Below are 23,664 nucleotides of genomic sequence, written 5' to 3'. Positions count from 1 at the left end.
ATCGGATGTTCCTATTATCAGTGTGCAAGATAGCCTGGTGATGGTTCCTCTTGATCTTAACTCTCTATTCAGTCAATCAGATCCTAAAGAGATCAATTTACTCAATTAATGATCATTAATTAGTTTACTCCTGGTACGACTTGGCTATCCGTGACTTCTATTTTGATGGTTAAAAGTTTACTTAGATCTCCATGGGGATGGGAGGTACTATTCAATTTGGTGTTAATATCTCACTCCTCTGTACTGTCATAGGTGCCTGTCTAAAGAATGGGGTCGAGGCCTCAGATGTTTTGCAGTGTAGTTCCGTCCAAATGAGCGCATTGGTGCGGGCGTCTGTCTTCGGGGCTTGCCGGTGGGCCGGCTTTTCAGGGTACCGCTCCCACTGGCCCCTCTCCCTCAGAAGTCCCAGCGCTGACACTAAAGGAAAAGTGCAGGTGGAGTAGTGCAGGCGTCTCTCCCGTGATGTTGGCTCTGGACGTGAGCGTCTTCAGGGCTTGCTGGCAGGCCAGCTTTTCAGGGTGCCACTCCCACTGCCCCTCCTCAGAAGTCCCAGTGCTGACGCTAAAGGAAAAGCGCAGGTGGAGTAGCTCAGGCGTCTCTCCCCTGATGTTGGCTCTGGGTGTGGGCATGTTTGGGGCTTGCCGGCGGGCCGTCTTTTCAGGGTGTCGATCTCACCGGCCCCTCCTCCTCAGAAGTCTCAGCACTGATGCTAAAGGAAAAGCGCAGGTGGAGTATTGCAGGTGTCTTTCTCCTGATGTTGGCTCTGGTTGCGGGTGTATAGGCCTTCCTTCTGGGAAAGGAAGCATGGTTTGCGGAATTTTTGGCTTCAGGTACCAACATCTTCAATGGCAGGGTTATATTTGCTCAAGGGAATGGAGGTGGGCATTTGTTGTTTAGCAAATCTCTTTGGTCAGCCTTAGCAAGTAAAGTGGTATTTGATCCATTCAAGAAGGTGGACCAATTGGTGGAAAGGAGGAGGAAAGACTGGTAGTAGAGAATGGATTCATGTTGGAAGATGAGAAGATCCAGAGGGAACCATCAATGAAGAGTCTGACCCACAAATGTCTCACTGCTTCCCAACTGCAGCTCTACAAGGTTGAGCAGATTTGCCCATGAATTCATGTAAACATCTCGACAGAAGTCAATTTCAGAAGAAATAGCACAAGCTAAGTGATGTGCCGAAATGAACATTGTGAATCCATAACATTGGGGAATGATAGCCAACATCTGAACAGAAGGAAATGTCACAAGGTGAATGGTTTCCAGAAATGAACCCTGTGGATGCAGAACATTTAAAAATGAATGAAAACATCTCAGAGGAAAGCCACAAACCAACCCATGGACCTACACCTGAAGGAATATAACGGCAGCCTGTTGTCATGGATGAAATGCATCAGCAAGATGTCTAGAAGAAGACAGGAGCATCCAAGCTTCAAAGGACATTATAACACCTTTCAAAAACTCCCTGAGGTATTCTTACACATCTTTCTTGATTGTTTTTCCTTCCCTTTCCTTTGTAGTCCTTTTTGCTGGAAAGACAGAGATGAGCTCCATCATCTATCTGTTTTTGCTTTGCAGCATGCATTCAAATCTTCAGAAGAATGCAAAGTATAGGGAGAAATATGATAACAGCTTGTTTTCATGGATGAAATGCATCAGCAAGATGTCTAGAAGAGAGGAGAAGCCAAGCCTTAAAAGCATAATAGTGCCTTTGAAGAACTCACTGAGGTATTCTTATACCATTTCCTTCTTGACTGTTTCGCCATCCCTTTCCCTTGTAGTCACATTTGCTTGAAAGACAGAGGTGAGCTCCATCGTCTATTCTTTCGTTGCTTTGGAGCATTCAGTCAGATCTTCAGAAGAATGTAAATGATGAAGACATTCCTGTAGCTTAGGAAGGAAGACTCAGAGGAAATAGCTAGCCAGGAAAGAACCCACTTCCTCATCCTCAATCCAGGCCTCCTAAATTACCATCTGGATTGAGGACCACATCTGCAGCCCATTTTTTGAGCCATCTGTGAGCACAAAGACCAGGAAGGGAAGCTTTGGCAGGATCTCTTCTGTTCAGCCCTTCTCCATGCATTCACCTACAAACAGGGAAGGTTCGAACTCTGTTCCATCCATTGAGATGAAGTATCTGAAGGGAAAGTCCATTAAAACACAAGTGAGTACACTCGTCCCCCGGGTTACGAAATTAATTCGTTCCGGCGCCATTTTCGTAACCCGGAAGTCTTTCGCAAGCCGAATTACCATAGGCGCTAATGGGGAAAAGCCGCGATTTGGTGCAAAATGGCGCCGAAAAGCACCAAAACTTTTTTCGCAAGCCGGAAAAACCTTCGTAACCCGGAATTATTTTTTATTTTATTTTTTTTTCGTAACCCGGAAATTTCGTAACGCGGCGCATTCGTATCCCGGGGTAAGAGTGTATTCCTTCCCCCGACTTGAAGCCCCTTTGGTTGGATCGATTTTTTACAATAGTCATGCATGATCTGTCATTATGCCACATCTAGCAAACAGGGAAGATAGCAAGAAGATGGCAAGGTCAAGCAGACAACAGCAAGGGCACAAAATGTTTCATAGTCGCTGATATGTTAAAGATGGAACTCCACAAACCTATGGGAGAATGACTGGGAAAATTTTGCTAGATTTATGAAAGGTTCGTAAGAGAAAGTGCATCAGAAGAACAGAAACTATCAGCCTAGTCTTGACTGGTCTGTGTGCCAGTAAAAACACATACCCAAGTTTCCTCCAAGCTGTCTTCCTTCTTAATGCCATTGTGACCTCCACACCACATCTCTTTTCCTTTGGATTCACTTCTTCCAAACCGGCTCTGAAGTCTAGTTTGCTTGCTGGTCTACATAATTTAAGAGATGACTCCAATCAAGTGAAGCTGCATAGACCCTTCCCTCTTTATGGCCGGTCAATATGAACGGCTGAAGTTATGTTCCTTCATATGCACCAGCTGGGTTGGCTTCATGACCAGGGAGGAAATTTAGCTCCCAGAAACATGTGTTTTCCATAATCCCAAAGATGACGGCTTTCCAGGTGGACTCAGTCCTCCAGGTGAGTATTCTCCACTTCACTTCTGGTTCCACCCCCCTTCCTCCATTTTTTCTGCAAACGAACAGCTGTGCATTGATGCTTCTTCTCCTCCGTCTTGCAGACTTGAATACTCAGAAGGATTGAAGCTCCAGTAGCCAAGAATGCTGAGGATATGTGGATACAGCATCCAAGTGATGTCCAGGAATGAACCCTGCTGATGTAGAAAAGGGCTTATTCTGTGAGCCTTAAGGTAAGAAGGAATACAGTACATTTGGCCTGAACAAGAGCTGGAAGGTTGGTGGTCTGTGGTCCTTGCTGACGTGCCCAGGGTAGCACTGACCGCCACTTTTGGGGTCGGGAAGGAATTTTCCTCCAGGGCAGATTGGCCTGAGATCCTGGAGGTTTTTCGCCTTCCTCTGGGCATCCAGCAGCGTCCACCTGTTAGGATGTTTGAAAAATTAATGTATTTGGTTACTGTTGTTGTTAACTGCCTTCAAGTTGACATTGACTCAGGGTAACCCCATGGATGAAATACTCTCCAAGCCCCTCCATCTCAACCACTCTGCAGTTCTTCGAGGCTCTGATATGTAGCCTCCTTAACTGAGTCTATCCATCTGGTATGTGTCCACCTCTTTTTCTCCTATCCTCTACCATTCCAAACATTATTGTCTTCTCTAGTGAGTTGTGCCTTTTCATATTGTGACCAAAATACAACAGCCTTAGTTTATCCATCCTGGCTTCTAGGGAGGGTTCAGACTTGGTATGTTCCCGTATCCATGTCTTCCTGACCATCCATGGTATCCTCAGCACTCCTGATTTCTATCAGTTCTCTTCACTGTCCATCTCCCACATTCATACAGGGCAATGGGAAATACTGTACAATGGTATGGAAGATTCTTACTTTAGTGTTCAGTATTATAGCTTTGCATTTGATGATCTTGTCTAGTTCTTTCATAGCTGCCCTTCCCAGTCCTAGTCTGCTCCTGATTCCTTGAACACAATTTCTGATTGTTGACGGATCCAGGCTATGAGAAGTCTTTCAATGCCATCATTTTCTAGATTGAGTTTATAGAAGACCTCAGTGATCCTTACTGTTGTAAAAACCTGCCAAGATGAAGTCAGCAGAGAATGACAAGCCTCTGAAAGAAAATTAATAAACGATATACATAGGGAATTTTTGAAATATGGAGCCCACTTTCAAAGGGAGAAATGCTACAAGGTCTTCAGAGATCCAAATAAGAAAACTCTTATGATTTGGAAATGAGGTATAGCAAGATGTCAGATATTACTCACTGCAAAGTGATACTCCAGTAAGAATTTGTTGATCCATTTTTTAAAAATCCTTCTTCCTAAGATATCATTAGATAGAGCAGCAGCACTGTTTACTAAATTTAAAATAAAATCCAGAAGAAATATGACACTGTCCAGACAGGATGGCTTTTCCTTGATGATGACGATGGACCCTGGAAGATGCCAGCATGTCTTCTACATGGAGAGATGGAAGGAGGGAGCTTCACCCTTTGCTTGCAGAAGGAAGGCTCTTGTCGACATGCCCAGGGTAGCACTGGTCGCCACTTTTGGGGCCGGGAAGGAATTTTCCTCCAGGGCAGATTGGCCTGAGATCCTGGAGGTTTTTCGCCTTCCTCTGGGCATCCGGCAGGGGCCACTTGTTAGGTTGTTCAGGAGATTCATAGGAATCAAATTAAACTTATCATTTTAAAACTTGCCAAACCAAACTTGGCAAATAGACATAACAACCATAATGCAAAATTAATAAATTCATTCTCTTTTGTTTCTTAATTTTTGTGCTTTACTCAAACTACAGTTGGTTGTGCTTCTCTGGGAGAGAGAGAACAACATTTGCCCTCCATTTAAGTGAAATTTTATGTCACTTCAGAAACCATAGGGCTCTCCATCTGTTAATTTTTTTTAATTCGGGGACAGCCATTCCTAGATAAAAACCTGTAGATGAGCATAGTTGAGGTGTTTAATCCCTTCACCCAGAGCCCTTTCACACTACACAGTTACAACACTATGCCCTTCCTCTAGTTACAAGACTATGCCCTTTCACAGGTGATGGATGGCTCCATCCAATGGACTATTATTCTTGCTCCAGTGGATGAATCCAGTGGGTGAAAAATTTCAGTTCCTTCATGGCCCCAGGTTAACCATATTTAGGCAGAGGGCTGGGAAAACAGATGTTCTTGTTGTGGGGAGGGAAGGCATTCTGGATCCCTGGAGCTGGAAACTGAAAGGCTCATGATGTGACTCTCCAGGCAGCAGCTCTTCCAATTTCCCTGCTTCCTTAGCAGAATAGGTATTCCAGCTGTGACAGTGGAAGAAGATGGTTTCATATGAGTTTATCACGCGGGACGAATCCTGTGCAGAAAATAAATTTAAACTGGAAACAACCCGCATTTGCAGGTTGTTTTTCAGATGACGTTCAGGGTTAACACAAACATTTTCAGGATGTTTTTCAGATGACGTTTGCATGAAAGAGAAATGATGCAAAAATTATCCGAAGGCAAAGTTGTCAAAACCAGCTCCTTTTTACTTTCACTATATTCCGAAGGTACAAAGGAGCCTTCCATTTGGATTATTTTTGTGTTATTTCTCCTTCATGCCAACTCATCTGAGAAACAACACCCGGGCTTTAAAATCTCGTTTCTGCATGGGATTTTACCAATTTGACCTCTGTGTGATTAACTCCACACTTGTTTATTAAAAAATACCCTCAATGTGCTCTTGGGTGGTAGTGGCACCTTGACCACCTTGTTGGAAACCTCTTGGGGAGCCAGCCATGGATGTTGCCTCGCCTTGGTGCCCACTGCTTTGCCAGAGATCCCACAGAACCTCCCAGAAGCAATTTTGGTAATGGATGAAAGAAATAAAGATGACACACAGCAGCAAACAATAAAGTTCACCCTCAGTGTTTGGCTGTTTGCTCACCTGCCCTTCCTCTAGAACAGCACTTCTCAATGTGTGGGTCGTGACTACTTTGGGGGTCGAACAACCTTTTCACAGGAGTCGCCTAAGACCAGCAGAAAACACATATTTCCAATGGTTTTAGGAACCAAGACACTGCAATTTTATGGTTAGGGGTCACCACAACACGTATTAAAAGGTCGCAGCATTAGGAAAGTTGAGAAACACTGCAATAATGCAAAGATTATCACACGTCGAGCAATGTTGTGATTATCGCATGATTATCCTGTGAATAAAGATGCATTCTAGTGCCCCTTTTCATTCGCAGGAAAATCCAGTGAATAAAACGTGGCACTAGAATGCATCTTTATTCATGGGATAATTGTGTGATAATTGTGATGTCACGCAGTGTCGTGTGATAATCTTTGCATTATTGCGTGATATTGACGAGAGCATACTACCATGCTCCCATCTTTTTTGCCAGTCTGATGAAGTCCTTAGTCTAACTAAACTAATTGAGACTGACTTTGGAGTAAATATGTTTCCAATTACATTGGAATCTAGACCAGTAAATTTTTTTGCCTATAATTTTGGGGCAGTATTACTCCTAGGGCAAACAGGTTATTCTGTTGCTTTGTACAATAGCTTTGCTAAAAGCAAAATGCAGAAAATGAGATTGTTCAGTCCTTCATTCATTATTCATAAGTCATAAATTAAAAATGTAGTCTTAAACAGTTGCAGCATAAATTTTGGTGAGCGTTTCCCTTCACAGAATCAGAAAATTGCACAGAGTACACTGGGAATTACTTTGATAGTTAAGTAAAAGTGCTGATTTTGCCATTTATTAAGGGTTGTTTGTAAAGATTATCTTTGGTTTTAAACAAACAATCTTGAACTAAATTAGGGATTTCCATCTCGGGCAGAGTAGCAGGGATCTGAGGATCCCAAACTCAGTTTAAATCTACATGTTTATTTCACTTTTTTGGTGGTTCCCCATGTGACAAACGGGTAAAAACCCAACAGCACAATGTCCATGATTTATGCAGAAAAATTGTTACCTATTGAAAGACTTTATTAGAATGGTCTATCTTAACATGTTTAATAATGACCACCCGGCAGCCTAGAACAGATGACTACACACTCAGAAAGGAGAGATGTAGTAGTGATGGGTGCCTTCAACTATCCTGATATTTGCTGGAATTCAAACTCAGCAAAATGGTCAAGGTCTAGCAAATTCCTCACGTCACGTGCCTTGGAGACAGTTTCATTGTCCAAAAGGTGGAAGAGGCAACAAGGGGGTCAGCCATTTTAGATCTGATCCTAACCAACAGGGATGAACTGGTTAATGGGGTGCAAGGGTGGGATCCTTAGGTGAAAGTGACCATGTTCTCCTGGAGTTTGCTATACAGTGGAAGGGAGAAACCAGGCATAGTCAGACACACATTCTAGACTTTAGGAGAGCGGATTTCAGGAAACTTAGAAATATACTGGGGGTGATCCTGTGGTCAGGAATACTAAAAGAGAAGGGAGTTCAAGATGGATGGGAATTTCTCAAAAGGGAGATACTGAAGGCACAATTTCAAACAGTTCCAGTGAGAAAGACAAACGGGAGGTGTCTTAAGAAACCAGGATGGATGACTAAGGAACTTTCAACTGAGCTAAGTTTTAAACAGAGCATGTATAAGAAATGGGAAAATGGGGAAATCAGCAAAGAGGAAGTCAAACAAATAGCAAGCACATGTAGGGGTAAAATCTGAAAAACTAAAGTGCAGAATGAACTCAGGCTTGCTAGAGAGGTTAATAACAATAAAAAGGGGTTTTTTGGGTATGTGCGCAGAAGAAGGAAACGGTAGGGCCACTCCTTGGAGAAGATGGCAAATGCTAACAGGGGACAGAGAAAAGGCAGAATTACTCAACACCTTCTTTGCTTCAGTGTTCTCAGAAAAGGAAAAGGGTGCTCAACCTGAGGATAATGGAGCAGAGGACAGATTAGGGAAATTTCAGCACAGAATAAGTAAAGAGATAGTACAGGAATATCTGGTTAATAAATGAATATAAGTCTCCAGGACCAGATGAACTACATCCAAGGGTATTAAAAGAACTGGCAAATGTAATACCAGAACCATTGGCAATGATCTTTGAGAATTCCTGGAGAACAGGAAAAGTCCCTGCAGACTGGAGGAGGGCAAACGTTGTCCCCATTTTCAAAAAGGGGGGGGAGGGGAAAGAGGATCCCAATATCAATACCAGGAAAGATTCTGGAGCAGATAATTAAACAGAGGGTCATCTGCGGACATCTAGAAGGGAATGCCATAATCACAAAAAGTCAACATGGGTTTCAGAGATAGAAGTCATGTCAGACACATCTGATCTATTCTTTTGATAAAATTACCACCTTGATATATGAAGCAAATGCCATAGATATAGTATATCTTGATTCCAGTAAGGACTTTGACAAGGTTCCCCATGACATTCTCACAAACAAGCTTGTAAAATGTGGACTAGACAAGGTAAGTGTTACATGGATTTGTAATTGGTTGACCGGACGAACCCAAAGGCTGTTTTTCATCCTGGAGAGAAGTGACCAGTGGGGTCTCACAGAGTCCTGTCCTGGGCCCAGTGCTATTCAACATCTTTATCAATGACCTGGATGACAGAATTGGGAGCATACTTATCAAATTTGCAGATGACACCAAATTAGGAGGAATAGCTAATACCCCAGAGGACAGGATCAAGATTCAAAATGACCTGAATAGACTAGAAAGCTGGGCCAAAGCTAACAAAATGAAATTCAACATGGAGAAATGTAAGGTATTGCACTTAGGGCAGAAAAATAAAATGCACAGATATAGGATGGGTGACACCTGGCTGAATAAAACTACATGTGAAAGGGATCTAGGAGTCCAAGTAGACCACAAGTTGAACATGAGTGAACAGTGTGATGCGGCAGCTAAAAAGGCCAATGCAATTTTAGGCTGCATCAATAGAAGTATAGTGTCTAGATCAAGAGAAGTAATAGTGCCACTCTATTCTGCTCTGGTCAGGCCTCACCTGGAATATTGTGTCCAGTTCTGGGCACAATTTAAAAAGGATGTTGAGAAACTGGAGCCATGTGTCCAAAGGAGGGTGATTAAAATGGTGAAGGGTCTGGAAACCATGCCCTATGAGGAATGACTTAGGGAGCTGGGTATGTTTAGCCTGGAGAAGAGAAGGTTAAGAGGTGACATGATAGCCCTGTTTAAATACTTGAAGGAAGCAAACTTATTTTCTGCTGATCCAGAGACTGGGACCTGGAACAATGGATGCAAGCTCCAGGAAAAGAGATTCCACCTCAACATTAGAAGGGCATTCCTGACAGTAAGGGCTGTTTGACAGTGGAACAAACTCCTTCCTCAGGGAGTGGTGGAGTCTCCTTGCTTAGAGGTCTTTAAATAGAGGCTGGATGACCATTTGTTGGGGATGCTTTGACTGCATGGCAGAATGGGGTTGGACTGGATGGCCCTTGAGGTCTCCTCCAACTCTATGATTCTATGATTCTAATCATACATTGTACTAATGTTTACTCAGTAGTAAGTCCCATGAGGGTGCATTTATACTATATATTATACTTTTATACTATACACTATACAAACAATAAACATGCAGGGGTAGCTATGTTGGCCATTTAACAACGTTGTCATGTTGGCCATTTTTATTTGCATATAGAAACAATAGTTTGACACCACTTTAAGAGTTGTAGTTCCATCTTATGTAGTTTTATGGACGCCTGGGATCTGTAGTTTTACAAGATCTTTAGCCTTCTCTGCCAAAGAGTGCTGGTGCCTCACAAAACTATAAATCCCTGGATTCTGCAGGACAGAGCTCTGGCAGTCAAAGTGGTGTCAAGCTGCACTATTTCTACAGTATATTTTGTTCAGGTGTCTACACAGATACGATTGAAATCCTAGCAAAACTTGGCCTCCACAGAGAACTGCTTTGCAGTGCAGAATTAATGCAGTTTGACACTGCTTTAGCTGCCATGGCTCAATGCTATAGAATTCTTGGATTTATAGTTTTATGAGATATGTAGCCTTCTCTGTCAGAGAGTTCTGGGGCCACAACAAGCTACAAATCCCAGGATTCCATAGGATGGAGCCATGACAGATAAAACAGTGTCAAACTGCATTAATTTTGTAGTGCAGATGCACCCTTAGTCTTGCCTAATGTGAATTACAGCTGCCATACATCCCTCTTTATCCACCATGTCAGACATTATGATCTAAAAGCAATTGTTAATCTGAAGAAGAACAGACCGCAGTGATTTGTGAGACATTTCATCCTTCTTTGTTAAGAGAGCTCTGGTGTCACAGTAAACTACAAGTCCCAGGATACCCTAGCATGGAGCCATGACGGTTAAAGTGGTGTCAAAAAGATATAGCCGTGTTAGTCAGTAGAATCAGTATGTAGAGATATCTTGTAACACCTTTGAGACTAAATGGAAATAAGAAATTGGCAGCCGGAGCCTTGTTAGACTTCAGCGTACTTCCTCAGATGCAGTTGGATGTAGTAATAATGTCAAAGCCCCTTTGAGAAATAAATTGGCACCATGAGCTTTCCTAGACTTTAGTCTACTTCCTCAGATGCAACTGGATATACAGTGGAACCTTGCCATACGCGGGGGATCCGTTCCGTATCCTGCCACGTATGGCAATTTCCGCCTATGCTCGAGCCCCATTGTAAACAATGGGGCTCGTGCACGGCAGTGCGGAGGTGCGCGGGGTGCAACGGGCGCGCGTGCGGCGCAACAGGCACACACGCCCATTCAACTGAATGGGACGCGCCGCCCCTTCCGCGCGCCGCAGCTTGAGCACGTATGCTCAAGGCCGCGTACGGCGCGCCTGCCTATGGCGAGGTTCCACTGTAATAATAATAATAATAATAACAACAACAACAACAACAACAACAATATGCAGAGACCTTGCGGCACTTTTGAGACTAACTGAAATAAAGAAGTTGGCAGCATGAGCTTTCCTAGGCTTCAGTCTACTTCCTCAGATGCATTTGGTGGAGTGGAAACCAGACACAGACATATATATATATATGCCATTGGTATGTGAATATGTCAATTCAAATTACAAATCCTTTGTGTATGGAAATGAAGTCGCAGTAGGTCCAGTTTTGAATGCATCTGAGGAAGTAGACTAAAGTCTTTGAAAGCTCATGCTACCAGTTTCTTCCAGTTAGTCTCAAAGGTGCTACAAGATCTCTCTACGCAAACACACACACATATTTAGATTTATATGCTATGATGAAAGACAGAAAGTCTTCCCCTGCCGTAAGCCCATATCAGTCTGTACTTGGATGTATTTATTCATTTTTAAAGAGTTTGAATCCCCACACGTCTCTATTCTATTCAGACCCAAACTCCATTGATTCCAGTGGGCCTCTTTCCCCTTTGAAGGTCTGCTATTTTGCCCTGAAGCCAATTCTGAGGGAAGCAGTTTCCCGCCAAAATCACAGCTCATGCTGGATGGTGGCTGCAAATGCAGATTTCCTTTAATGAAAAATAAAAATGTAAGCAGCAGGCAATTCACTCCATTGCAGAAGAAACCTCTGGTTTCTCTCTCATACACACATGGTGGGAGTGAGAAAATGAGAAATCCCTGCCAAAAACTGGGACTTTTCCCACAGAATTGTACATGTGTGTGAGAGAAAATCTCTCATTTATCTCTCTTTCTGCTTTGGAGTGTATCCACACTGCAGAAATAAAGCACTTTGACACCACTTTAACTGCCATCACTATTCTACAGAATCCTGTGATCTGTAGTTTAGTGAGGCGCCAGAATACCTGACCGAACTACAGATCCCAGGTTTCCACAAGATGGGGCCATGGAAGTTAAAGTGGTGTCTGGCTACTTTATTTTGTCAACATTGATTCTTATTTCATTTGGAATCTGATCTGAGGCTCTGTCCGCACTCCAGAAATAATCCAGTTTGCCACTGCTTTAGCTGCCGCAGCTCAATGCTATGGAATCCTGGGATTTGTAGTTTGTTGTGGCACCACAGCTCTCTGACAGAGAAGGCTAAATGTCTCACAAAACTACAATTCCCTTAATTCTATAGCATTGAGCCATGGCAGTTAAAGTGGTGCCAAAGTGGATTATTTCTGCAGTGCAGATGCAGCCTCATCTGAGATTCCAAACGAATCAAGGATGTACTGTATATCCACACTGCAGAAATAACCCACTTTGACAGAGCTTTAACTGTCGTGGCTCCATCCTGTGGAAAACTGGCATCTGTAGTTTGGTCAGGTAATTCAGCCTGGTCTGTCAGTGCCTCACCAAACTACAGATCCCAGGATTCTGTAGGATAGAGTCATGGCAGTTAAAGTGATATCAAAGTGCTTTATTTCTGCAGTGTGGATACACAGTTTGGCATCACTTTAACTGCCCTGGCGCAGTGCTATGGAATCCTGGGAATTGAGGTTTTTGGGACTTTTCTGGCACAGAGCTTTGGTGCCACAACAAACTAGAAATCCCAGGATTCCATAGAATTGAGCCACGGCAGCTAAAGTGGTGCCAAACTGGATTATTTCTGCAGTGTGGATGCAGCCGGTGTCTGGCTTTAGAATTCACAACTAACAATTAGTCTTACAAAATACCCTCCTCCTCGTCTTAGATGTTTGGGTTTTCCTTCCACTATGCTTTTTAAAAGTTGTGGGTTTGGTTTCCCCCCTCTGAATTAGAAAAGTCACAATTTGCTCCTTTTGTTGTAGCCTTTTTTTTTCCTGCTGTAAGTCCAGAGATGCTTTAAAATTATTATTTCCCATTCCCCCCCTCTTTTTTTTTTCCTTGAGGGCTGAGGAAGGAGGTCTAAAGAGAGTTAGAAGGGAAGAATAGTATTTATAAATTGGAGGAATATTATGTGTAAGTTGATTTATTTTAGTCAGAGAAGAGTGGGAATTCAATTTGAAATAGGTGGAGGAGATAGTGACTATGGATTTTATCACATGGGGAAAATAGGGGGGTTTAAACATCGATTATCCCATGAAAATCACGCAATCGCAGTTAACATTTTCACACCACACACAATTAAAGAGCCATTATCCCAGGATAACAGGCAATAAACAGTAACAAGTCACTCCACAGGATTTTCCTGTGAATGATTTGTTGTTGTTTATTGCCTGTTTATTCCCGGGATAATTGCACTTTAATCATGACGTCGTGTTGAAAATGTTAACTTCGATTGCGTGATTTCCATGGGATATTGATGTTTAAATCCCCAATTTTTCCAGTTGTGATAAAGTCCATAGTACAGTTGGCCCTCCATATCACAGATTCAACCATACTTGGCTTGAAAATATATATATATTCATTCCAAAAGGCAAACCTTGATTTTGCCATTTTACCTAATGGACATCATTTTGCTATGATGTTGTATTTAATGGGACTTGAGCATCCCTATATCCAGGAGGGATCCTGAAACTAAATCACAACAGATACCAAGGGCCCACTGTATTTTTTTTTCTTTCCCACATGTGGTTAATGTTTGTCAATTGTTTTTTGTAATTTAAACACTAAGTATTGTATGAAAAATTTAAAAAAATTATTAACATGAAGGAAGTTAGGAGTTGGCAGCTATAACATAACTCTATAATTGAAACTTTAATTAGGAAGGCCCCCAAAATCGCTGTAGGACTTCATTTTCATAGGTCTCTTTCACACTTAAACTATAATAGCACTTTCATTTACTGTGGCCCTGTCCTATGCAATCCTGAGATTTGTAGTTGCCTGAGGTGTTCAAAATTCTCGTTAGAGAGCTCTAGTGCCTCACCAAATTACAAATCCAAGGATTTCATACAATATACCCATAGGACACTATAAAGTAGGATGAGAAAAGTTCTAATTGTGTAGAGTGAAAGAGATATTAAGAGAAAGGAGAAGAAGATGAGACTTAGCAAAAAGTGTAACACCATTTACACTTGAAATAACGCGAAGTTAAACCGAAGGTAAAACGGAGAAAAAGGACAGCTTTTTTTTTTACTTTCTGAACTTCCCGAAAGTAAAAAGCTGCCCCTTTTTCTCAGTTTTATCTTCAGTTTATTTATTTTTATTTTTATTTATTTAGGTATTTATATCCCACCCTTCAGCCCTAATGGCTCAGGGCGGCTTACAATAATATTTTTAACTTCGCGTTATTTCACTTTAGCAGCCATTATGTGTGATAAACTTCCCACATTTGTGGGCTTTTCTAATTTTAAATCTCATATAAATCCCGTTTCTCTTCGGGATTTCACTCGCATGATAAACTCCTTAGGGTCGCCATAAATCAGAAATGACTTGAAGGCACACAACAACAAAACGTGGGACAAACAAATCACTGGCTTTCCCTTCCTTTAAAATATTTATAATTAAGTAGAAATACACACTGTATTTAACAGAATAACTTCTGCTGATGTGTCTCAGGATTACCTTTTTAATGTTAAACATTATCTAAAATTAAATCCTAATAGCATTATGGAGGATGTTGCTTTTGAAGTAGTTTGTTCAAATAATTTTGTTTAACACTTTAAAATACTACAGATTATTGCAAAGACCTGTGCACTTTTAGCACAGTGTATATATGAAAATGCAGTCACACTGAATACTACAGCTTTGCAAATGATTATATAATAGTTGTCATGGCCTTCATCTCACCCCATTGTACAGTTAGCTCTCACAAAGTCAAACGTGAGGCAGGGCTGTATTTGTGTGTGTGTGTAACGACTGGCTGCAAGAAGGACTTTGCTCATGCAAACTCTGAAAAGGTGTAATTGTCTACTTAATTATTTTTGCTCTACTGTTCAACAGGATTCTATTCTTAAGTATGAATATGTTGCCATTCATATTGCAAAATTACAGGGTTATGAATTGAAGCACAGTGTTACCCAAACACATTTGGCTGTATTTTGTTAATGCTTAAAAAATATAGAAGAAATTTATATAACCTTAACCTTTTTTAATTGGTTTAACAGACACCATCAAGTTTTGTTCTTCAGAACTGGACATGAAGCACTCACGTTTGCAAACACTTTTATTCTCATCAGATGAAACGGAAGAACCTTGGCCAAAGAAACTTAAGATAGACAGAAGTTATGTGAGCTCAGAGAAGGAACAACGTGAATTGCTAGAAAGATTTTGCTATGTAGATAAGAAGCTATCAAGCAAACCTCTCAGTTTTCCTGTAATATCTTGGAATTTTAATCAAATTTGTTTTGAACCAGAGGCGAAAAACGATAGAAATTTAATAACCAATTTAAGACAAAGTACACTTGCGAATGCCAGTTTGCAACCCAGATTGGTAGGAAATACATCATTCACTGAAAAATGGACACTTGAAAGTAAAGATGATAATAATATAAAGAATGGGAGCTCTAAAAGTCATAATTCCTTGGACACAGAATCGGAGTCCTGGGCTTTACTTGTTAAAGAAAGAGAGAAATCAATACAGAGTGGCAATATTTCAAAGGAGAATGAATTGCTAGCACTAAACTCAGTTTTTTACAATGTCTTGCCAGGAAATCTTAGTGCAAAAATAGAATCTTTGCCCACAGAAGGGTCAGAATTTCAGAGTAATGAATATGCTACAGGTTGTCACCAAGTATACGAAATTTTAAAGTCAAATAAACAAGATCATATTCCAAAATCAAATTCAGATGCTCAAAACAATAGTCAACTCCAGGGCCTGTGTTCACCAACTATTCGTTTTATCAAAGGAGAAAAGTCAGACCTTAGGTCTTTGCTCTGTGAATATAAAAGTGTCATGAATGCGAATAGTAATATTTCATCATATGAAAAGCAAGCGAAGTCCTCTGCAAATCATTATTACAGAAGCAAAAAAGCATTTCAGCACATATATATGCCTTATTCAAGAAAAAGGAAGGTCATAAATCCCATCTTAGTAAAAGATGCTGCTTTTGAGTTATTTTTACAAGATATGAGAATATATAATTATAATACATCAGCTGAAAATAACACCAAAATATTCAGCCAAATAATTGTACTTAACACCCAACAAAGAAAAATATCTAATGAAAAATGTACCAAAGAATGTATCCAGTTTTCCAGAGATGCCATGAAAGATTTCATCTTTTCAGTAGCTGGTAATGAAGAAGAACAAATAACAAACTTTATACATCCTAACCAGATTTTACCAGATAATAATTTTCTTAGCTCCACTTTATGGGAGGAAAGCTTATGCAATCCTAAAATAATGTACAATTTGACAGCAGATGTTGGACTATTTAATTGTTTGGCTTCGTTCCCAATCATAAGTGAAATATTAAGTTGCAAACATCCAGGTATTCTCACGCTTGCTATGGAAATATATAGGCAAAAGGGAAAAGGAAAAACTTTCCAAGAAAACAGTATTTTAAAAGGATATAATAGGCATGAGAATGGAGGATTCAGAAATATTAATTTTATAAGCAGGTGCAAATATGTTCCAAACTATACAGGAATGTATAAGATGAACAAAGATAGGTATGATATTTGTGAGGAAAGCCAAGAAACTCCTTGTGATATTGTTGATAAGCAACCCCATTTTTCTTATTCTGATACCTTCCAAAAAATTTGCCTCAGTGAAGAGGAAGCTGATGAAATATATTTTATAGGCAATATAATAGTTCATGCTGAAAAGAATGAAAAATATAACAATGTATACACAGCCACTGATCAAAGAATCACTGACAGTGGTTCTTGTATATGGACTCACATTTGTGTTCCTTCCCAATTATTTACAATGCAGAATTCTTGGTTAGAAGAAGGGATCAAAGGTGGAAGGTTTCATGGTCCCAAAGCTATAAGCCAGTTTCCTCATCATGAAATCAACAATGTTTCCTTCCCAATCATTAGCCTTAATTCTAGAAATACATTTAATTTTTTCTCGAAGGTTCAACAGTATCTTACTTCGGCTAAATCTCACCGTCTCCTAGATCAAAATATAGTCAATGTCAAAGGATGGCACAGCGAGATTGCCATCCATGGACAAAGAGGAAAACCAAACGGCTTTGCATTTGGAAAAATTAAAGATGTTATAGAATACCAGTTTTCATGTAGCTCTATATTATATAATAGTTTGAAGCATAATGTTGAAGATGTAGAAAGTGTGAACTTATACCTTCAGAAAGGTATTTTACTAAGTAACCCACACAATTCAGAGGAAATCTCTGAAAAGCAAAATGCTGAAGATGCAGATAAGATTGAAAAGGGAAATATTGAGCAGAGCCAGGCAAGAAAAAGTAGTCAGCCTCAGAATCTATCTGTGCCATATTTGAAAGACAAATCAACAAAATCTGTTGGTTTTAATGACATGGTACTTTCAAATACCATGAAACAACAACATTTTGATGATGCAAAAGAAGAGCATCTTTCTTTGAACACACAACTGGTTAATAAGAGGTATGAATTTGAAATGAAGGACCATTTTGATCTGGTGCTGAAAGAACTTCACATTTTTAATGAGATTAGTAAGGAAAATGAAAATAACCTTGCGTGTGGAGAAAGGGATGAAATGAATAAAGAAAACAGTAAGAAAAGTGAAAACAGTTTCACATTTCCAGAAGGAGGGATGATTGAGAAAGACCCCCTTGTGCCAAGTCATTGTGAGATGCTAGATGCAGATTCCAAAACCTTTTGCCAAAATAAAGTAAATGCCTCCTCTTCCGTTCCTGGTATTCCTATGAATAATGCTGCGGTGCATCAAAATAAGAATGAACAACATCCATTTAACAACAGAGTGCTAGAAAGACCTGGGGAGCAGGAAGTGCCTCTTGAGTTTTCTCTTTCAAGTACATCAGATGAAGAATTATTCTATCCACCCCCTGAAGGTAAACAATTTATTTGTAAATATATTAAGAGCACATATTTCCAGTCTTGATTTCTGCGGATTTGATGGTTCACATATTTGATTAATACCTCCTCTCTGGGAATCTCTAGCTCCTCCAGTGCAACTCTGGTCAACATCTGCCAAAAGTCACACTGGAGGACCTAGAAAGAACACTTTCCTGGGTAGTTGACTTTGTGGGTTCTCCAATGCAATCCTATAGCCAGCCTCCAGATGTAAAACATAGAGTTGTGCTGGAGGACCCATCAATTCCTAGAAAGGTGTTCTCTTGTTCTTGCAGATAAAATAAATTGTGGACTTTTTTTACATTTGTAATTTTTCCACTTTCGTAGGGTCCTGTTCACCTAACCCCAGCGAAAGTGGAGGACCTACAGTAATATGTCAGACTGCATATTTATGTGCCATCATGAATCTGTAGATCCTTTCTATCCATCACAATGGATTGTATGTCCAAGGCTGGGCCAGTTTCAGATTTAAACAGGATCTGTAGCCTGGATATAGTACACTTTGCCTGCATCTGCACTGCAAAAAATAATCTGGATCGACACCAGTTTAACTACCATTTACAGTATAGTAAGAGCATTATTTTGCAATTGTACAATTAAGCAAAAATTCCTTAGTCTAGGGTCTAAAACACACTGAAGAAATAATCCAGTTTGAGACTGTGTTACCTACCCTGGCTCAGTGCTAGGGAATCCTGGGAATTATAGTATATTGTGGCACCAGAGCTTTCTGACAGAGAAGGCTAAGTGTCTCATAGAACTACAATTCCCAGAATTCCATAGCGTTGAGCCTTAGCAGGTGAAGTGGTGTCAAACTGGAGAATTTCTACATTGTGGATTAAGCCTAAGAAAACAAAAATAATCATTTCTGCAGGCTTCTGTTGGCCTTCATCCTACATGAGTAAATGTTGGTGATACAGGCATGTTTTTCTTATTACTATCTTTGTTCAGAGATAAAAGGTTCTTTTTTGTTATGTTTGTCCATCCGTATCTAGACAGAGTTCCTTAGACTTTACCATTTTGGTCAGCTGGGCTCTCAATGTTACAAACAACATTATTTCTAGCCAGGCAGATCAGCATCAGTATTCCACTTCAAAAATATCTTAAGCTTTGGACTTCACTGAAACTTGTATCACAGGAGAATGAACAAGTCGCTTTATAATTATTTACATATTTGTTATGTAAAATCATTAGCTCATGCAGTGACACTTTCTTTGTGGAGTTACTGCTCTGTCACGTCACAGACATTTCCAGTCTACGTACATTATTTTTATAGACATGGACCCAGTCATGACATATATATTTTTATAAGGCACATGGTACATTTCCAGTTATAAGGCATTTCCCATCTCTTACAACGTCTTTATGGCACTTTTTGCTCAATGAGACTTCAGCCCTGCACCTTTCATATTTATCACCATTCTCTTAAAACTCATTTGTAACCTTTCAATCCATCATGAGACATGGATTATATTTGTGATTGTAAGGCTCAAAGCACAAAATACAAAATGACGATAGCAGCAGAATCAAAGGGCAAAGGCTGCTATTTTAATTTCCCATAATGCTGTGGAGAAAAATATGTCAATGGTATTGTGGGAAATTACAATCACAACGTGATCTGAGCCACCTAGTACTGCTCAAGCCATGTAGCCAGAAAAATAATTAAGTAAATAAGTAAATAATCAATCAGGCATCAGTTATTGAACCTGCTGGAAAATGAAGTACCAACAGTTACCTGTGGATGTCAAGTGCTCATAGCAGCCTTTGTGACCAATTAAAAACACTAATAATTACAGCATACTTTGGTGTGCAGTATTTATTTCATATATTTTTATTGAATACACCCACATTTAGAACAAAATTCTAGTTAATCTTATAATATTGAATATAATGCTATAATGAATTTGTTTATTTATCTCCTTTTTAAGAACATTGCAGTTCTTGGTGTAAACAGCCTCCCATTTGGAAGCCAGCATTTGTCCCTCATTCATTTACAGAAGAAAGAAGTTTCAGCTTCAAAACAGAACAAGGTAAAGTATTTTGTTTCTAGTTGCTTGGCACTGAAAAAACATTTTCGATTTTGATTTTTGTTTCACTTAGAGCAATGTCCATAGGAAAGACCAAACTACATACATACATATAATATAAAAGTACTTATCTGTTGTGTTTGTCTTTTGAGCAACAGTTTTGTTCTTTTTGGATAGCATCAGTTCCTCAGAAATAATCCAGGTTTACGCTCCTTTAACTGCCATGGCTCAATGGTATCGAATACTGTACTGGGATTTGTAGTTTTGTGACACATTCAACCCTCTCTCTGTCAGAGAGCTCTGGTGCCACAACAACCTACACTTCCCAGGATTCAATAGCATGGAGTCATGGCAGTTAAAATAGTTAAAACAATGCAATAAAGCTTGAATGGCTAGAGAATAAGATTCTATAAAAGACAATAATGCTTGGTAAGGTGGAAGGGAGTAGGAAGAGGAAGAATGACTTCCAGACTGATAGACTAGAGGAGTCTGCATCTGCACTGTAGAAATAATACAGTTTGACACCACTTTAATTGTCATGGCTCAATGCTCTGGAATTCTGGGATTTGTAGTTTTACAAGGTCTTCAGCCTTCTCTGACAGCTGTGGTGCCACAACAAACTACAGTTCCCAGGATTCCAAAGCATGGAGCCATAGCAGTTTCTGCAGTGCAGATACAACTCTAGAGATTAATTGCAGTAGAATCCAAAGTGCAACATCGCCAAGATAATACGAGGGATTTTTTCCTCAAGCATCATTTTACATAATCAGGAAATCAAATGAAAAATCTTGTTCATATTTATTAATGATCAAGACCTCAATATAAGTTTTACAGTTATTCTGCTATTTTATAATAAAGTTCATTCTCTTTGTGTTGCTAAAGGGCAGAACAGTGTGCGTGGTGCAAGGGAGGTATTGCCTCACTTTCTCTTTTGGAGAAAGGCAATAAGGATAGTTGGGTCTAAAGGTAACTGGGAGGTATTTAAGAAGGAAAAACCCAAGAGGAAAAGGTCACCACTTCCTCTTCACATCACACCAGTTTCTGAATGAAGATTGTTGATTGATTGATTTCCCATTTTTCTGTCAAATGGTACTCAAGGCAGCTTACTGTATATATTAAGAGAGAACAACTAAAACAATATGGGATACAAAGAACTGGAAAAATAAATAAATAAATCCCCACTGGTTTCTTAACGTTAAAAAATGCTGTTGGGTAATTTGGGAGCATATTCTTTGTCATCTAATATTTGTCCAGACATTGTTGTAAGATGTATAGTTTTCTCTTACTTGTTGGCTGAAGACCTAAATCAATGGAGGAGTGAGAGTGTTTGTTGTCTTTTTCAATTTTGTTTTGCCTTGCTTGGTGAGGTTTAGAAACTGACTAAAATACAGCAAGCAGATTTTTACACTACTCACTTTCACTTATAAGAGAAGGCTTTTGTTCTGTTTTTTAACAAAAAGGCCATATGATTACAGATCTGGGTGGACATCTTCCCATTTTACTTCCTACATAATCCTTTGGAGGAAAATGAAAGTAGCACAGACACCATTGGAGCTGGGAAAGCAGGAAGTATTGGTTTTTTTATGGTTATAGTACAATGGCAGTAATGTCGAAATATGTACCCAATTATTACTGCTGTCGAGTTAGCCACACTATACAATTATAGCACTTTTTGGTACAACTTTTCTCACCATGGTTCCGTCCTCCTGGGATTTCTAGTTTGGTTAAATATTTCACATTCACTCCATACAGGAGCACTTTAATGCTGTAGATCAGCACTCTGGAGGCTTAAATTCCTCATCAAACTACAAATCCCAGGATTCCATAGAATAGACCCAGATAATTAAAGTACTGTGTTCCTTATCCCCCTCTCCCCACACTAACACTCACACATACAATTTCTAAATTGTTTTTTTTAATCTTTTTATACAGGAAAATGTTTTCTTGATGGGATTATAAGAGTACAACCTCTTCAAACGTGTCATCGTCCTTTAAGAGTCGGATTGTCAAGGAGAGCTAAGCCTAGACAGCTCCATCCATATCTGAGATAGTTCAGTATATCCCCCCTTTTTTAAACAAAATCTTTATTCACCTGAAACTTTTAATACTTTTAGTACTGTTCTATTTTAAAAAATATTATTAACATTTTGGCGTTTACGTTTTTGACTATTTCAACTACTGCAAGAAGCTGTACTAAGGTATTCCCTATGAGTTTTTCATCTGTTGATTTTCAATTAAACATTTACTGATAAACGTGTTCCGTTAGACCGTACTTTAATGTTTTTGTATGTAATAATGTTAAAATACATGTGCATAATGTTCTCTATGCCGTTTTAAACACGTTACAAAACTATAATAGCATTTACCATTATGTCATAAAAAGTCATTAAACAGGTTGCCATGATGCTTGCAAGTTTAAAAAAATGTTACACTTAGAATACTTCAGTCAATAAAGATTTAAATTTACAGTCTTCCTGTATTCTTCCTGAAAATAATAATAATAATAATAATCTTCATATTCAGCATATTAGCCGAGGCAACTGAATAAAAGGGTTCACAAAGGGAAGACATGGCAAAACATAGTTTACTGAGGGTCATTCAGATGTGTCAGCATTGGAATAAAGATGGAGTTGATGATGCGAATGTATTTGAAACACGTTTGAGGCATGCAGAGTTTTATCCCTATTTATCCTGGGTCTGTTTGTATCGGTTATTCACACTGCTGATGATGAGGGGGAAAATAATATTGATTATACCGGGTTACGTGTTTTTTTGGCAGCCCCCTAACTGTATTCTCTCTAGGAATCTCTAGGTCTTTTAGTGCAACCTTTTGTTAAAGTTGACCATAGAGTTACGCTGGAGGACCTAGATATTCCTAGATAGAACATATTAATCAAATCCGTGAATAATCAAATCCGCAAATATTAAATCTGCAAATACGGAGGGATGAGTGTACATATAAAGGGCAATGGTTTGTGGGGGTGGAATCAAGTTAAGTCAACTCTTTAACAGCCATCTACTGAAACAGACTGAGCAGTGGAGCACTAAGAAATCGCTCTACAATGCATAGCAATTGTGTGCTCCCCTTTCCTTTCTGTACTGTAGTTTCATCTACAGATATCAGTATCAGCATAAGTTAAAGGAATTTTAAATGATGCCTTTACTAAAAGTTATTTCTGTTGGAAGAATATATGTAATATTCATATATAAAAATTATGTGTATTTGCCTGATAGAAAAGAAAATATTTACAGTAACTTAAAATCTATACATCATATTACACAAACTCACACAAACTAGAATTTCAGCAATAAAAATTTAATAGGGTTGTTTTAAATTTATGAATAATTGAATTATGTGATTTCAGCAGCTAGCAGCTGTATTTCTGAATTCATTTTGTATGAATGCTGGTAACTAATGAATTGATGAAATTTTCTGTAAGAGATGGATAACAGTGGAGCTTTACAATTACTTGTGCCATTTCAATAAAATGTACCAAACTGCATTGAAAAACATGATGATAGAGATACTTCTGCTCTTGCTAGACATGAAAATGTTGCCAAGGAAATCTGCTCATGCTGTTGTGAGGAGGGAGAAATAATGGAGGCTGGGTTTCATGACTGAGGTCCAAAACATATGCAGAAATAGTCCAGTTTGAAACCGCTTTAACTGCACTGGCTGAATGCTAGGGAATTCTGGAAACTACTGTAGTTTTATGAGACATTTAGCCTTCTCTGTCAGAGAGCTCTGGTGCCACAATAAACTACATTTCCTAGCGTTCTCTAGAAGTGAGCCAGGGCAGTCAAAG

General features: G+C 39.5%; 1 protein-coding gene across 7 annotated transcripts; it reads left to right on the top strand.

Annotated features, from left to right (window-relative positions):
* Window positions 1-11,319: 11,319 nt before the first annotated feature.
* On the top strand, window positions 11,320-22,329 carry RAD51AP2 (RAD51 associated protein 2). 7 transcript variants are annotated; one of them, XM_042447900.1, is made up of 4 exons: window positions 11,320-11,407; window positions 14,960-17,812; window positions 19,760-19,861; window positions 21,791-22,329. In XM_042447900.1, the coding sequence occupies exons 2-4, from the start codon at window positions 14,992-14,994 to the stop codon at window positions 21,907-21,909; spliced, it is 3,042 nt and encodes a 1,013-aa protein (XP_042303834.1). In that variant the 5' UTR covers window positions 11,320-11,407; window positions 14,960-14,991; the 3' UTR covers window positions 21,910-22,329. The 7 variants fall into 7 exon arrangements, with proteins under 7 accessions (XP_042303834.1, XP_042303808.1, XP_042303796.1 ...); XM_042447874.1 differs by lacking the exon at window positions 11,320-11,407 and adding an exon at window positions 11,445-11,520; XM_042447862.1 differs by lacking the exon at window positions 11,320-11,407 and adding an exon at window positions 11,565-11,647.
* The last annotated feature ends 1,335 nt before the right edge of the window (window positions 22,330-23,664 follow it).

This window comes from Sceloporus undulatus, chromosome 1 (assembly GCF_019175285.1).
Source record: "Sceloporus undulatus isolate JIND9_A2432 ecotype Alabama chromosome 1, SceUnd_v1.1, whole genome shotgun sequence".
Taxonomy (NCBI): Eukaryota; Metazoa; Chordata; class Lepidosauria; order Squamata; family Phrynosomatidae; genus Sceloporus; species Sceloporus undulatus.
Note: the sequence above shows the minus strand (reverse complement) of the source record. Positions and strands in the feature narration are given on the sequence as shown.